At 37.1% G+C, this 17,111-nt stretch overlaps 2 protein-coding genes across 2 annotated transcripts; one reads left to right on the forward strand and one right to left on the reverse strand.

Moving 5' to 3' along the window:
* Positions 1 to 1,286: 1,286 nt before the first annotated feature.
* On the forward strand, positions 1,287 to 2,237 carry LOC308426156 (olfactory receptor-like protein DTMT; the record flags this gene model as incomplete). Its single annotated transcript, XM_080923914.1, has 1 exon — positions 1,287 to 2,237. The coding sequence occupies one exon, from the start codon at positions 1,287 to 1,289 to the stop codon at positions 2,235 to 2,237; it is 951 nt and encodes a 316-aa protein (XP_080780040.1).
* Positions 2,238 to 15,790: 13,553 nt separating this feature from the next.
* On the reverse strand, positions 15,791 to 16,735 carry OR1R1 (olfactory receptor family 1 subfamily R member 1; the record flags this gene model as incomplete). Its single annotated transcript, XM_080923923.1, has 1 exon — positions 15,791 to 16,735. The coding sequence occupies one exon, from the start codon at positions 16,733 to 16,735 to the stop codon at positions 15,791 to 15,793; it is 945 nt and encodes a 314-aa protein (XP_080780049.1).
* Between the last annotated feature and the right edge of the window lie 376 nt (positions 16,736 to 17,111).

A 17,111-nucleotide genomic window follows, 5' to 3' on the forward strand; every position in this document is an offset into this window, starting at 1 on the left:
GTTTTCTTCAGATAGTACAACCAAATCTGAATGTGTAGTCATTCCCAGACATTCTCCTAGATAAAAACAAGGCTCTGAAGTGAGACTATCTGGACTTAACACCCAGGGCTGTTGCTTAAAAGGTCTATGACCCTGGATGAATTAATAAATAAACATAAATTCTTGGCTATTTCTCTTAAAAATAAAAGTTATAGTACCCATCTCATAAGGTTTTTACGAAAAGTAAAGAAGCCCATGTGTTCCATGTGAATATCCTGATACAGGGAAAGAACAAGCTCAGGTAATTGTTGCTGCTGACTTATTAACAAAACCATTGTCAGCATTTTCACCAGCACTTTCCCTGTGACATCATTCCAGAGAAATTAAAATGGTTAATAATTTTCTGACTAGTGTGTTGTTTTTTATTCATTTGTATTTTTTATTCATCCATTTCCACTCATGGCACACTTATAAAACTTTTTTAATCCAATGCTAAGGATTGAACATTGTGTATTATACATACTAACAAAGTACTCTACTACTAAACTACACCCACAGCTTGTGCTGACTAGTTGCATGACAACTTGACATCATCTAGAGTTCTTTGGAAAGAAGGAACCCCAATTGAGGAGATGCCTCTACCAAACTGGTTTCTAGGCAAGCCTGTGGAACTTGTTTTTAAAGTAATGTTTGATGCAGAAGGCAATGGCTCATTGTGGGTGATGATCCTAGCTACTACAAGAAAGCAGATGGAGAACTTCAGTATGCATCATCCCTCCATGGCTTCTGCATCAGTAACTGGCTGCTTAAATTTCTGGACTGATTTCCTCTGTTGATAGACTGTGAGGCAGAAGTGTAAACAAAACAAATCTTTTCCTCCCAAAGTTGCTTTTTGTCATGATGTTTTATCACAGCAGTAGAAATTCTAAGCCCAGTACTTTTTAATTTTAGATTGAGATGTGTCTCATTAAGTTGCCAAGCTGGCCTCAAGCTTGTTACATGGCCCAGGCAGGCCTTGGACTTCAGATCCTCCAGCTTTAGCTTTCCAAATGGCTGGGATAACAAGTGTACTTTCAGAAGAATATTCCTAAAGAATTCAGCATTTCTGAATTTAACCTATGCCCTTGCTTCTTTGCTTTATGTAACTATTTATTACACACCTTTAAAATGCAAAATAATGAAGTAATCTTTTAATTATTCACAAGTGTTAAATTTAGATTTGAAAATGCCTTCCTAAAGCATTGGCTTTGTGTATGTTTGTATATTTGTACAACCGTTCTTAAATCTGAAAAGGTGAAGAAGTCAACATGGAAACAGGAAATCAAACGTTTGTGCCAGAGTTCCTCCTTCTAGGCTTGCCTGTTGAACCACACCATCGAGACCTGTTCTATGCCCTGTTCCTGGCCATGTACCTCACCACTGCCCTGGGGAACCTCATCATCATCATCCTCATTCACCTGGACTCCCATCTCCACACACCCATGTACTTGTTTCTCAGTAACTTGTCCTTCTCTGACCTCTGCTTTTCCTCAGTGACCATTCCGAAATTGCTGCAGAACATGCAAAAGCAAGTTCCATCCATCTCCTATGCAGGCTGCCTGGCACAAATGTACTTTTTTCTGCTCTTTGCAGATCTTGAGAGCTTCCTCCTTGTGGCCATGGCCTATGATCGTTATGTGGCCATTTGCTTCCCCCTGCACTATACTAGCATCATGAGCCCGAAGCTGTGTCTCTGCCTGGTGGCACTATCTTGGTTACTGACCATAGTCATCTCTTTGTCACACACTATGCTCATGGCTCGGGTCTCATTCTGTGCTAACCATGTGATCCCGCACTTTTTCTGTGACATGTCAGCTCTTCTTAAGTTAGCCTGCTCTGACATTCAGATCAATAAGTTGATGATATTTATCTTGGGAGCACTTGTCATTATTGTCCCATTCCTGCTGATATTTTCATCCTATGCACAAATACTGTTCTCCATCCTCAAGGTCCCCTCTTCTAGAAGCATCCGCAAGGCCTTCTCCACCTGTAGTTCCCACCTCTCTGTGGTGTCTCTTTTTTATGGCACAATTGTTGGTCTCTACTTATGTCCATCAGCTAATAACTCGACCATTAAGGAGACTGCCATGGCTGTGATGTACACAGTGGTGACCCCTATGCTCAACCCCTTTATCTACAGCTTCAGGAATCAGGATATAAAGGGAGCTTTTAAAAGGGTGTTTTCAAAGTGGATGGCTAAGCTTTCTCTGGGACAGTGATTCTAAATATTAAAATATGTTCTCAAATAGTAGGTCCAATTTCAAATAGTACGCAGAGGCTTTCTTCAAGTTTCAGTAGTTAGAATTTCTCACGGTTCTTAAATTTAGCATTATACTTGAGGAGTATTTCTAATTTAATATATATTTAATATATACATGCCCTGAACAATGCATTTGTTCTGTGGAGTCATTTTTCTTGTTTCAGATTACTTCATAGCTTTTTTAATGTGTTGATTATAAGATTATTTAATGGCCACATACCAAAACTATCATTTCTTTTGGATTTCATATCAACAATAATTTGTCTGCTAATGGTTATCTACTTCTATTATGTTTACATATTAGGTGTTAATTCCTTTTTTGAATTAAGGTTTTGTAATCTAGAACAAGCTATCCAGTCCTATTATAGGTTGCTTAATTTATAGATAGTAAAGCTGTGGCACATAGTATATTCTAAGGAAATATAAATCGTGATAGGTCTAGAATTTATTTGTTAATCCTAGTTAAGTTTTTCCTCCCTTATATGTTGAAATAATGTGCTCTCTTTATTTTCCAAAAAAAGTATACATGTCTTGAAGATAGGTGACCTAAAATGAACAAAGCCTTAAACATTGCTTTCCATATTTATTCTAGATTATTTCTTGAGTGCATTTTCATATTTCCTAAAACATGCCTTAAACATTACCTTTAAAGGAAATCTTCCTAGTAATGCCTATGTTGACACTCTTCACTTATCCAAAAATGCATTGACTACTAAAATAGGGCATACCTGCTTGAAGGTATCTAGGTGGCAAAAAGTGAAGGTCTCTGTCAGTTCTGTTTCCTTCTCTATCAAAGCAGTTAACAGTTGTTATTCTATATATTGCCTATACACAGCCTAGAATTATATATAATAAGTAATTGGAACTAAAGACTTGTTTAATTTCTTTTACCTAAAATGCATTGTGAACTTGGAATTTCACATAGGGATGTGTAATGCTTTTTGTTTTTGTTTTGTTTTGATGCAAGGTCTCTCTGTATTGCTCATGATGACCTTGAATTTACAGTGATCCTTGTTTCTCCATCTTTTTTGTGCTATGACTATGAGTATGTACTGTCACCACATCTGACAGGACTCGTGACACTTTCAGAAAAATGTATTTCAGCAACATACTTTTGGTGGACTTTTGGGTTGTTTTTTAGTTTATCCTTGATTTACAAAATACTGTTTCAATTCTATGTCTTAATCCCAATATTTTGTAGCATTGTCCTATTTTCTTATGGAAACACTCTCAGAACTAAGTACATTCATTCAGAAAATATTAACATTTTATAATTGGGTAGAAACTGCCAAATTGCCGAAGACATTCTTCTACTCTAAGCTCTCCAAAGAAAAAGAGGATGTGACTGCCTCTTTAGTGTCCCTAGTATTGGAAATGTGCTCTTAGATGTTTATTGCTGTGATAGCTAAAATGTGAGATTTTACTGTTTTTAAGCTAAACCACTGTGTGTACTGGTGAAGTCAACTTTTAATTTGTCAACCATTTTTTTCATGTGTTATTTGGGCAACATCTTTGTCTTAAGTTGCTTTCTTTTCATTTTTCTGTTAGGGATGTTGCCACTTGATTTGATTGATGGCCTTTCCTCTGCTGACCATTTGTCTACTTTTATCTTGCTAAAGATTTTAAATTTGGAGTAGAAAAGGTTTCCTGGATCATTTTTTTTTGCATTAGTCCTTGCAAAGGAGTTTTCATTAAAATATTAGCATCATTTTCACACTATGCAATCTTGATCTCTAAAGCTCTATTTCTGATCCACTTTAAATCTGGTTTAGGAATAATTATCCTCTTTCTTTTCTCTCCATCATCAATGAATCAGATGTCACTGTCGTTGATACTTCAATATACTAACTTTGAATTATGCTGTTTATATTCAATTTTTTTCTTCATTCTAGCATTTCCAGATGCCATCATATTTCTGCCTAAGCACATAAGATACACTTTGGTAGACATACATATAAAATATCTGTACAAGTTAAAATTAGGTTGCAGTCCCAGGAGTGCATAACCAGCAGAATATACTCAAAGGGGATTATTTCTGGGGGTGTTTTTGTTTGTTCTACTTCACAGGTCTCTTACTTATTATATATCATTGTTTTTAAATCTGTGGTTGTATAAAATTTCTCTGTGTGCAAATGTGTGTATCTCTGAGTCTGTTAGTTGTTAATGTGCTTTTTCTTGGCACTTTTTTTTGTTTTGTCCTATTCTAAATTTTATTTCATTTTATTTTATTTTTAGATGCCAGTTGAATTTCTAATAAGAAAAAAAGATAGGGTGTGGGCAACTTCTTTCCGGCCCACAACTTGGCCAGGGGGCAGAGCTGGCACTCCAGACCCCCTCCCACACCCAGGGACAGATAGACTCCCTGGTGATTTGACACAACTAGACTCACAGGTTCATAGGAGGGACAAGATCCAGTCAGGGACAGCAAGGCCAGTTAACAGATAAGACAACCAGATGTCAAGAGGCAAACACAAGAGCATATGCAACAGAAATGAATGCCATTTGGCACAATCAGAACCCAGCTTTCCTACCATAGCAAGCTCTGTATACCCTAACACATATGTAAAGCAAGATTCCAACCTAAAATCCCAACTCATGAAGATAATAGAGGGCCTTCAACTGGGCATAAGTAACTCCCTTAAAAACTCCAGGAGAACATAGGTAAACAGGTAGAAGCTCTTAAAGAGGAAACACATAAATCCCTTAAAGAAATACAGAAAAACACAATCAACTATGTGAATGAATTGATCAAAACAATCCAAGGTCTAAAAATGGAAACAGAAACAAAAAATATCATAGATATGGAAAACCTAGGAAAGAGATCAAGATTTCCAGATACAAAAATCATCAACAGAATATAAGAGATATAAGAGAGAGTCTCATATGCAGGAAATACTACAGAAGATATTAACACAACAGTCCAAGAAAATACAAAGTGCAAATATCTCCTAACCCAAAACATCCAGGAAATTCAAGACACAGTAAAAAGACCAAACCTAAGAATAATAGGAATAGAAGAAAGAGCAGATTCCCAACTCAAAAGGCCAGTGAACGTCTTCAATAAAATCACAGAAGAAAGCCTCCATAACCTAAAGAAAGAGATGTCCATAAACATACAAGAAGCCTACAGAACACCAAAATAGATTCTACCCATCACATAGTAATCAAAACACCAAATGCACACAACAAAGAAAGAATATTAAAAGTGTTCAGGGAAAAGGCCAAATAACACATAAAGGAAAATTTATCAGAATTATACCAGACTTCTCAACAGAGAGTATAAATGTCAGAAGACCTTTTGGACAGATGTCATACAAACCATAAAAAACACAAATATCAGCCTAAACTACTATACCCATCAAAACTCTCAATCATCATAGATGGAGAAACCAAGATATTCCAGGACAAAATCAAATTTAAACAGTATCTTTTGACTATTCTAGCCATACAGAGGATAATAAAAGGAAAACTCCAACAAAAAGAGGGAAGCTACAACCATGAAAAAAACAAAAAATTAATCATCTCACAATAAACTCCCACAGAAGAGAACCACACAAACATAATACCACCATTACAATAAAATGAAAGAAACCAATGATCATTCATCTTTAATATCTCTCAATAGCAATGGACTCAATATAATCAAACACAAGACAAGCCTCAATAGATATAAGTCAATCTTTTAGCCAAACTAACTAAAGGGCACAGGGATTGTATCCATATCAACAAAATCAAAAAGGGAAAGGGAGACATAACCAAAACTGAGGAAATTCGGAAAACCATCAGATCTTTCAAAAAAACTGAAAACTCTAGATTAAATGGATGATTTTCTAAACAGATACAAGATACCAAAGTTAAATCTGGACCAGAAAAATTATCTAAACAGTTCCATAACCCTAAAGAAATAGAAGCAGACATCAAAAGTCTCTCAACCAAAACAGAAAGCAAAAGTGAGGCAACCCAGTCACAAAAGAACAGACATAATATGTAGTCACTGACAATTGGATACTAACCCCAGAAAGCTCTGAACACTTCAGAATCAATTAACAGGCCATATGACCTCAAGAAAATCAAAGGCCAAAAAATGAAAGCCTCAGTCCTTCTTAGGAAAATAAATAAATCTATTTATTTTCAGAGTGGAGTGTACCTGGATCTTAAATTATTACTAATCCAAGATCAAAGAATATAGCCTCGTGGCAATTTTTGGTATTCAAAGATCATTATGCTTAATTTATACACACCAAGAAAACTGACTGTTTCCATGTTACGCTCTGTCCTACATGTACTTTATGCTTATGGTGACTAGTAGGATTTCAATACATGCTATCAAACCTCTAAAAGAATTAAGTACTGACAAAAATATATTCATATATTGTTATGCCAAAATGCCTTTTAAAATCTGTACATGTATCCCACTTTTTTAAAATAAAGTTGTAAGATGAAAAAAAATAAACAGAAAAACAGAACAAAACAAAATCTAAGGGCCAGATGATTTTAGTGCAGAATTCTATCAGACCATCAAAGAAGACCTATCATCAATACTTCTCAAACTATTTAACAAAATAGAAACAGATACAATACAAACCTAATTCACTTTATGAAGCCACAGTTTTGTTGATACCCAAGCCAAACAAAGACCCAACAAAAGAACTTCAGACCAATTTCACTTATGAATATCAATGCAAATAAACTCAATAAAATACTTGCACACTGAAACCAAGAACACATCAAAACCATCAATGACCACAATCAAGTAGGATTAATAGCAGGGATGCAAGCATGGTTTAATATATGAAAATTCATCAATGCAATCCACTATATAAACAAATTCAAAGGAAAAAATCACATGATTGTTTCATTAGGTGCTGAAAAATTCTTCAGCAAAATACAGCACCCCTTCATGTTAAAAGCCTTTGAAAGATCAAGAATTCAAGGCACATAATTATACACAATAAAAGCAATGTACACCAAACCAACAGCCAACATCAAATTAAATAGGGAAAAATTTGAAGCAATTCCACTAACATCAAGGACAAGTAAAAGGTGTCCACTCTCTTACTATTTATTAAATATGATACTGAATTTCTATGTAGAATAATTAAACAACAAAAGGAGATCAATGGATATAAATTGAAAAGGAAGAAGTCAAGGTATCACTGTTTGCAGTTGACATGACAGTATACATAAGCAACCCCAAAAATTCAATCGGAGAACTCCTATACCTAATAAATAACTTCAGAAAAGTGTACTGATATAAAATTAACTCTAACAAATCAGCATCCTTCTTCTACACAAAGAATAAATGGAATTAAAAGAAATTTTAAAACAACACCATTCACAATAGTCTTAATTATATAAAATATCTTTGAGTAACTCTAATAAAGAAAATGAAAGATCTTTATGATAAGACCTTCAAGACCCTGAAGAAAAAAATCAAAGAAGACCTCAAAAGATGGAAAGTTCTCCAATGTTCATGGATTGGTAGAATTAATATAGTAAAAATGGCCATCTTAATAAAACCAATCTACAGTCTCAACACAATTCCCATCAAAATTATAGAAAGAAATAGAAATAGTAATTTTGAACTTCATCTGTAATAACAACAACAAAAACAGGTTAGTAAAAACAATTCTCAACAATAAAACAACTTCTGGAGAATCACCATCCCTGAACTCAAGCTGAACTACAGAACAATTGTGATTTTTAAATTGCATGGTATCAATACAGAAAGAGACAGGTAGATCAATGGAATAGAATTGAAGACCCAGAAGTAAATCCACACACCTATGGACACTTGATTCTTAACAAAGAATCAAAACTATACAGAGGGGGAAAATCAGCATTTTCAACAAATGGTGCTACTCTAACTGGTGGTATGCATGTACAAGGATGCAAATTGATCCATTTTTATCTCCTTGTACGAAGCTCAAGTCCCAGTGGCTCAAGGATCTCCACATAAAGCCAGACATGAGGAATATAACAGAAAATAAAGTTGAAAAGAGCTTTGAATACTTCAGCACAGGGGAAATTTTTCTTAAAAGAACCCCAATGTCTCAGGCTCTAAGATCAACAATTGACAAATAGGACCTCATGAAACTTAAAAACTTTTGTAAGGCAAAGGACACTATAAATAGGACAAATCAGCAACCTACAGACTGAGAAAAGTTCCTTACCAACCCTATATCCCATAGAGGGCTAATATCCAAAATATAAAAAGAACTCAAGAAGTTAGACTCCAAGAAACTAAATAGGGGGCACAAAGCTAAACAAAGTATTCTCAACTAAGGCATCTCAAATGGTTGAGAAGTACCAAAAGAAATGTTGAACTTCTTTAAATCATCAGGTAAATGTAAATCAAAATGACCCTGGGAATCCACCTTATACCAATCACAATGGCTAAGATCAAAACCTCAGGTGACAGCACATGTTTGCAAGGATATGGAGAAAGAGGAACACTCCTTCATTGTTGGTGGGAGTGCAAGGTGGTGCAACCACTGTGGAAATCAAGATGGTGATTGCTCAGAAAATTAGAAAAATCTCTATCTATTTAGCTCTATATAGCTATTCCACTCCTGGGCATATATACAAAAGATGCTCCAATATATAAGGACACATGCTCCACTATGTTCATAACAGCCTTATTTATAATAGCCAGAAGCTGGAAACAACCCAGAAAATGTGGTACACTTATACAATAGAATACTACTCAGCTATTAAAAATGACAACTTCATGAACTTTGTATGAAAATAGATGGACCTAGAAAATATCATCCTGAGTGAGGAAGCCAAGACCCAAAAGGACATGCATGGCATGTACTCACTTATAAGTAGATATTAGCCCAAAAGCTCAGAACGCTCACCATACAACTCAAAAATCATATGAAGCTTAATGAGAAGGAAGGCCAAAGTGTGGATGCTTCAACCCCACTTACAAGAGGGGACAAAATAATTACAAGAGGGAGGAACTTGAGTGGAAGAGATATGGAGGGAGGAGGAAAAAAGAGAGATCAAGACCAGGTACGAGAAAAGGAAAGAAGTCCAGAGGGTCATGAGAACAAATAGCAATAAGTATCAGTGGGGGGTTGGGGAACTTTAGGAACCAATAGAAAGTCCCAGGGGTCAGTTGAGGGCAGACTTAGAGGTGTTGAGCTAGGGATAAAGGTATTATCATGATAGACACAGAAGTCTTAGAAGAGCGCAGTCACAGAGACAATAAGGCAGTTTAAAATGAGCTAATGAGTTTTCCATCTGGGGATCTGAGAGAGCTTCTAGGTGGGTGAGTGTCTTCAACTTGCTGGGAGTTCAACGCTGTGCAGCCAAAATTCACCACTACAGGAGGCATTTGGTCCTGTGGAGACTTGATGCCCCAGAGAAGGGGAGGGTGAGGCAAGAGTGGGTGGATGGAGGAGGCCCCTCTTAGAGGAAAAAAAGAGGAGGGAGAGATGTGGGGTTCATGGAGGGGAGACTGGAAAATAGGACAAAATTTGAAATGCAAACAAATAAAATGATTAATCAAAAAGCTAGGGTATGGGTCTGAATGAGTGGAAAGTATCCTGGAGAAACTAGGGGAAGGGGAACCCTGACAAGAATAATTGTATAAAAATTCTATTTTCAATAAAAATAAGTAAAATGAAATGCCTGTGTGGAAATTAATTAGTCTTTGCTAGGGAAGTACTCTCTAATGGGTCATTTAATACTAAGTGGTCACCCCTCAAATAATATACACACAAACAGGACTAATTTATGGAATATTTATATATTCATAAGCATATGTATGTAACAATAATAATTACATAAAAAGAGGCTATGAATTTGAGAAGCAGTGAGAACAGGAAATGAAAGGGAATGGAAGAAGAAGAAGAAGAGAGAAAGAAAATGATATAATTTTATTTGAATTTGACAAACTGGCAAAGAATAAAAATGCTTCAGATAAGAAAAAGGCACACCTAAATATAGGTGGTATTTCATAAAATTAAAAATATGTTCTCTTTCAAAAAAATTTTGAGATAGAATTCTTTCAAATATGCTTATAGTCTAATATATTACATTGTATAACAAACTGTTTAGAAATTGCATTGTAATCATATTACTATGCAGTAGTTATATGAAATTATATATTTATTAAACAAAGTTAGTTATTTCTACAGAAGAGGATATAGAATATATTTCTACATATTTGAATTTTTTCAATTAAATTCCATATATTACTTCATTTAATAATTATACACTAATTTCTACTTTTACTCTTCTAAATATTTTTAATAATTTTAGAGTAGATGACAGCTCTTTTTTTGTTTAAACAATTTTTTGCTTTAAAAGTTACTTCTTTGTATGGCAATTGTGCAGCCACCCATGTTAGCAAGTTTTCTAGTTTCTAAGAAGAATTTTCAACTAAATATTCTAGCTACTGGAGATACACTATGAAAACTAACATAAATACTGATAAGGGTGGACACTGTTCTCTAACTACATGGAATATTACTTTGAAAACAATGTAACCATAGGCTGCCTGGTATAGTGACTAGCTTGATAAAATGGTTTAGTGGCAGAGATGCCTTGGACAAGCCTGATGGCCTGAGTTCTGTCTGGAGGAACCAGATAGTAAACAAAGGAAATCAAATCCTACATGTTGTCCTCTGGGCTCCAAACGCATTCCACGTAACTTTAAAAAATGTGCAATACTAGTGTCTCTAGGAAAAATTTATATGTGAGTATAGGAGTGTGTTCTTGTGCTCTAGCTCAAGGATGAAAGAATAATAGAATCTTCTCGATAGCTTCAAGTATTTAAAGGGAATGGCAAACTCACTCTATGTGCCCAGTGGTTCCTTGAGCATAGGAAGGTTTTTACAAAAGCCATATCTTGGGAGCAATGAGTTAGAAAAAGTGTCTAAAGTACTCCATTTACAAATGCTAATGCTTTTGACCACTCTAAGTCATGAAGATATAAAAAATAATCTTACATGCACTGGTGGAGCCCATACAGTCATAGCAGTAAAGAGCCCAGTCATAGCAGTCAAGAGCCTGAGTTTCCAGAAGCTGTAGTGACAAGAGATCAGACTCTGTGGAAACAGTTAAAGCTGGAACCCAAAGCCAAATGCAAGACACAGCTGAGTACATTAGATAGATCGACAGGACCCTTGAAATCTGAAAGGGTCATCAACCCCATCCTCCAAGGACAAATATAGATTGTTCATAGTAACAGAAGAAATGTCAAATCCCATCAACAATAATTATGACACACCCTTTCCAAAACTCAAGATGATACATAAGCCTTAAAAAAATCTAGCAAAGAAAAACAAAGTTGACTAAAAGTAAGATGTAGAAATTGGTAAATGCAGAAGTGAAAAGCATCAATGGAGTAGAATGTCAATAAAAACTATAGAGTCAATATTGGTAAAACTAAATGTCTACTCTTTGGGGATAGTTAACACAGAAGATAAGCTTTGGCAAGTAAAACCACACAAAACAGAATAGCATCACTAAGAATCCTGAGTGAAAACAAGCCAGATGAGTAAGAAGAGAGGCATCATTAAAAATTAAAAGTGAAAAAGTAGGATGTTTAGAGAAAATCGGGATTCCACCAAGGTGTGTGGTGCACATACCCTGAACTAGCATATTAGATATAATTAATAGGATAATAAACATAAATATATACCTAACACAAAAGAAAGAATAAAGTAATAATAACAATAATAATAATAGAAAAAGCAAATAAATGTAAATAGAAATGTGTTTAAGCACTTTTTACATTAGCAGTTAAAAGTAGTAAGGTAGGAAGGTGGGTAGAGGAGATCCAGGAATACAAGCCTGGTGAAACTGTGCTGGGAATAACTGGGGCACAGAGAGGTCTGGGCCGAGCACAGGGAAAGCACCCCCCTACACACCAATTGGTTCAGAGGACCAGGAACTCTGCTGAAGGGACACGTTTCCACCCAGAGGGCCCGTGCATCCGGACCAAATGCTCAGCCATCTTCCACCAGGAACAGCAGAGATCCAGGGACACAGGCAATGTACACAGAAGAGACAGGAACCAATCACTGACAACAAGACCACTAGATGGTGAGAAAGCATTTGACAAAATTCAACACCCCTTCATGTTAAAAGTTTTTGGAAAGAACTGGAATCAAAGGCCCATACCTAAACATAATAAAAGCAATATAGAGCAAACCAATAGCCAACATCAAACTTAACAGTGAGAAACTTGAAGGAATCCCACTAAAATCAGGGACTAGACAAGGCTGCCCACTCTACCTTTACCTATTCAACATGGGAAGGAAAATCCTAGCCAGAGAAATTAGACAGCTAAAGGAAATCAAAGGGATACAAACTGGAAAGGAAGAAGTAAAAACATCACTATTTGCAAATAACATGATAGTGTACTTAAGTATCCCCAAAAATTCAACCAGAGAAATCCTACAGCTGATAAACAAGTTCAGCAAAGTGGCTGGATATAAAATTAACTCAAACAAATCAGTAGCCTTCCTCTACTTTAAGAACAAACATGCAGAGAAAAAATTAGGGAAAAAATACCCTTCACAATAGTCACAAACAATTTGAAATACATTTTTGTGTGACTCTTAACTAAGCAAGTGAAGGACCTGTATGACAGAAACTTCAAATCTCTAAGGAAGAAAATCTAGCAAGATCTCAGAAAATGAAAAGACCTCCCATGCTCATGAATTGGAAGTATCAATATGGTAAAAATGGCCATCTTACCAAAAGCAATCTACAGAATCAATGAAATTACCATCAAAATTCCAACCCAATTCTTTATAGAGTTGGAAAGAGCAATGTGCAATTTCATATGGAATAACAAAAGACCTAGAATAGCAAAATCCATCCTCAACAAAAAAAAAAAAAAAAAAAAAAAATCTGCGGGAATCACCATCCCTGACCTCAAGCTATATTACAAGGCAATTGTATTAAAAACTACATGGTAATTGTACAGAGATAGGCACGTGGATCAATGTAATAGAATAGAAGATCCAGAAATGAGGCCTCACACATATGGTAACCTGATTTTTGACAAAGGAGCTGTAAACATTAAATGGAAAAAGGACAGCCTATTCAACAAATGGTGTTGGTCCAACTGGCACTCAGCATGCAAAAGAATGAAAATAGACCCTTTTCTTATCTTTTTGTACAAAGCTTAAGTGCAAGTGGATCAAAGATCTCCACATTAAACCAGATACACTGAAACTATTAGAAGAAAAAATAGGGAAAACCTTAGAACACATAGGCACAGGAGAAAATTTCCTGAATAGAACACCAATGCCTTGTGCTCTAAGGTCAAATAATGACAAATGGGACTTAATGAGTTTCTGTAAGTCTAAGAACACTGTCAAGAAAACAAAACAGCAGCCAACAGATTGAGAAAATATATTTAACAACCCCACATCTGATAGAGGCCTAATATCCAAGATATACAAAGAACTCAAAAAGTTAGATACCAGAGAATCAAACAACCTTATTTAAAATGAGGTGCATAGCTAAATAAAAAGTTCTCAATTGAGGAATATCGAATAACTGAGAAGCATTTAAGGAAGGGCTTGACATCCTTAGCCATCAGGGAAATGCAAATCAAAACAACCCTGAGATTCCACCTCACACCAGTCAGAATGGCTAAGATCAAAAATTCAGATGACAGCAGATGCTGGTGAGGATGCACAGAAAGAGGAACACTTCTCAACTGTTGGTGGGGTTGTAAACTGGTACAACCACTCTGGAAATCAGTCTGGCATTTCCTCCAAAAATTGGACATAGTACTACCTGAAGACCCAGTTATTCCAATTCTGGGCATATACCCCAGAGAAGCTCCAACATACAACAAAGACACATGCACCACAATGTTTATAGCAGCCCTATTTATAATAGCCAGAAGCTGGAAAGAACCCAGATATCCTTCAGTAGATGAATGGATACAAAAATTGTGGTATATTTACACAATGGAGTACTAGTTAGCTATCAGAAACAATGACTTTGGAAATTCTTAAGAAAATAGATGCATCTAGAGAATATCATCCTGAGTGAGGTAACCCAGTCACAAAAGAACGACATAATATGCAGTCACTGATAATTGGATACTAACTCCAGAAAGCTCTGAACACCCCAGAAACAACTCACAGACTATATGAAGTTTAAGAAAACCAAAGGCCAAAAAAAATGAAAAGTCATTATGCTTAATCTTTACACACCAAGAAAATTTTGACTATTTCCAGGTTACATCTTGTTTTACATGTACTTTATGCTCATTTTAACTAGTAAGATTTTAAAGCATACCATCAAACTTTTAAAAAAATCAAATACTGACAAAAATGTATTCATATACTGTTATGCAAAAGTGTTTTTAAAATCTGTACATTTATCTTTGTTCAATTTTTAAAAAGGAAAGATGGGTAGACTACTTTTCAAGACAGGAAGTGAACTCCTTGAGCTTCTGACCTTGGGACAGCCTCTACCTTCCATTCATCTTTTTCCTGTGTTATACAATGTGAATCCCTTGTGGACTCCTGCTTAATGAGAGTCATGTGCATGGTGTACTTAGCACAGCATTTGTCTTAAACAGTTCATCACTAAACGTCCATTCTACCCTGTAATAGTGAAAAAGTGATAAGACACTCTGCATTGTTAAAGTGTGGACAAGGGAATGCTCATCGCAAACTTAGTAGAGTGACTTATAGTGAAATTGCATACAGAGAAGCTGGGCTGGCAGTGGAGGTTGGTTTGGGTAGACAAGGGGGAATTTTGTCTCTTTGAATGTTCACAATGCATATGCAGGATATATAATCTATGAAGAAAAGCATTAAGTTAAAATCACATTTGGATTATCTAGAAGTGTTCCAGGAAGAACCTGAATGGCTATGGCTGCCATTAAGGCACAAGCACTCCCGTGTGCCTCCTTCTCCAGCTTCTCCATTCACCTGTTGGTGTTACCTGTGTCCCACGTTCTCACTGCAGAGATAACCAGGTCAGTTTCTCCTTACCTTTCTCTGCCTTCTTTTTATTTTTTCAATTTCCAAAACTTAGAATTTCCAAACAACACTAGACTATTTTGAACATCCAGACAACATACAAAGGCATCAGATTTACTGTCATTTAACTTTGTGTTACATATCACTATATAATGCGTGGTCATATTTGCTTGGGATCTAATTCTTTTTTTAATTTTTTATTAGATACTCTCTGCATTTACATTTGAAATGTTATACCCTTCCCACACCCAGCTCCTATCCCCACTCCCCTGTCACTTGTATTCAATAAGGTGCACTGCCTCCTAATGACCCTCTCCACCCCAGTGCCATGGCAGTCCCCTACATTGGGAAAACGTGCCCTTCCAGACCAAAGTCCTCTGTAAACAAGTCATACTTAAGTCTGTGTAGGAGCAAAACTAACAACTTGAAGGAAGGAGGAATAAAGACAATATGTTGATTTTTGGAGAAAGAGAGAATCAATGAGACCATATTGATTTGGAGTCAGTACTGTTACTGACATGCCAGTTACTCGGACCTTCCATTACTCATCTTGGAGTGCTGCTCTCCATCTGAAACCCCTTTTGAAGGCGCCCTTGACCTCTTTGTTACGAAGACTGTAGATAAAAGGGTTCAAGGTCGGTGTGACTACTGCATAGACCACACTAGCCATGCGGTCATAGCGAGCCGAGTAGGCAGAGGATGGACGGAAGTAGACAGAGAGGACTGAGCCAAAGAAAAGTGACACAACCACCAGGTGGGCCCCACAGGTGGAGAAGACACGGTGCCGGCCTCCTGTGGTCCGCATTCCAAGCACTGCCACAAGGATGCGTGCATAGGAGAGGGACACAAGGAGCAGAGGGGTCAGCACCACTGTGAGGCCCTCTGAGAAGATAGCAGTCTCAGCAGCTGATGTGTCAGAGGTTGCCAAGCTCAGCATTACGGTCATGTCACAAAAGAAGTGGCGCACGGGGGCGGAGCGAGGGTAGGAGAGAGCAGAGATGAGCAGTGTATGCAGTAGAGAATGCAGATGGGACACAGCCCAGGATGCAGCCACCAGAACAAAGCAGCGCCAGGGTGTCATGACTACACCATAGTGTAGCGGCCTGCACACAGCCACCGCACGGTCATAGGACATTGCTGCCAGGAGGTAGCTCTCAGTGATGCCCAGAGCTACAAAGAAGTACATCTGCGCAAAGCAAGCCTGGAATGATATGGCCTGGCCAGGGTGGAGCAAAGTGGCCAGCAGTCTGGGGACAGTGACTGTGGTAAAGCAGACATCCACGAGGCTTAGGTGACCCAGGAAATAATACATGGGGGAGCACAGAGCCCCGTCGGACCTCACCAGCACCACCATGCTCAGATTACCCAGGGCATTGAGCAGGTAAATGCTAAGGAAAAGCAGAAACAGCAGCGGGTGGGGGTCTGTGCCATCCATCAAGCCGAGGAGCTGGAACTGTGGTTGATATGTGAGGTTGGTCAGAGCCATGGAGGTCAGGCACCCGTGGAAATGCTGAAGAGAGAGAGAGAGAGAGAGAACAGGAAACCTAAGTTCTAGAAACCCCAAGTAGATTTCCAGGACCTTCAGGTACCATATATAATCTTAAAATTAAAGACAATATTTCAAACCTATTTGCCATTTTTCCTGCATATTTGTCTGTACCACGTGTGTGCCTGAGTATTCTACTCATATGAACTGAGTGAGATAACATTTTTCCTAGAGAGATTGGGAAGAATTCAGGGGCAAATTACCTGAATTGGTTCCTTGGGAACGGACAGGAGTTTATTAAACAAAGAACAGAATGTGTGGGGTTATTGGTGTAGAAAGAAGACTGAGACACCCACAGATAACACTGGAACAAAGC

This window comes from Micromys minutus (genome assembly GCF_963924665.1).
Source record: "Micromys minutus genome assembly, chromosome: 10".
Lineage (NCBI taxonomy): Eukaryota > Metazoa > Chordata > Mammalia > Rodentia > Muridae > Micromys > Micromys minutus.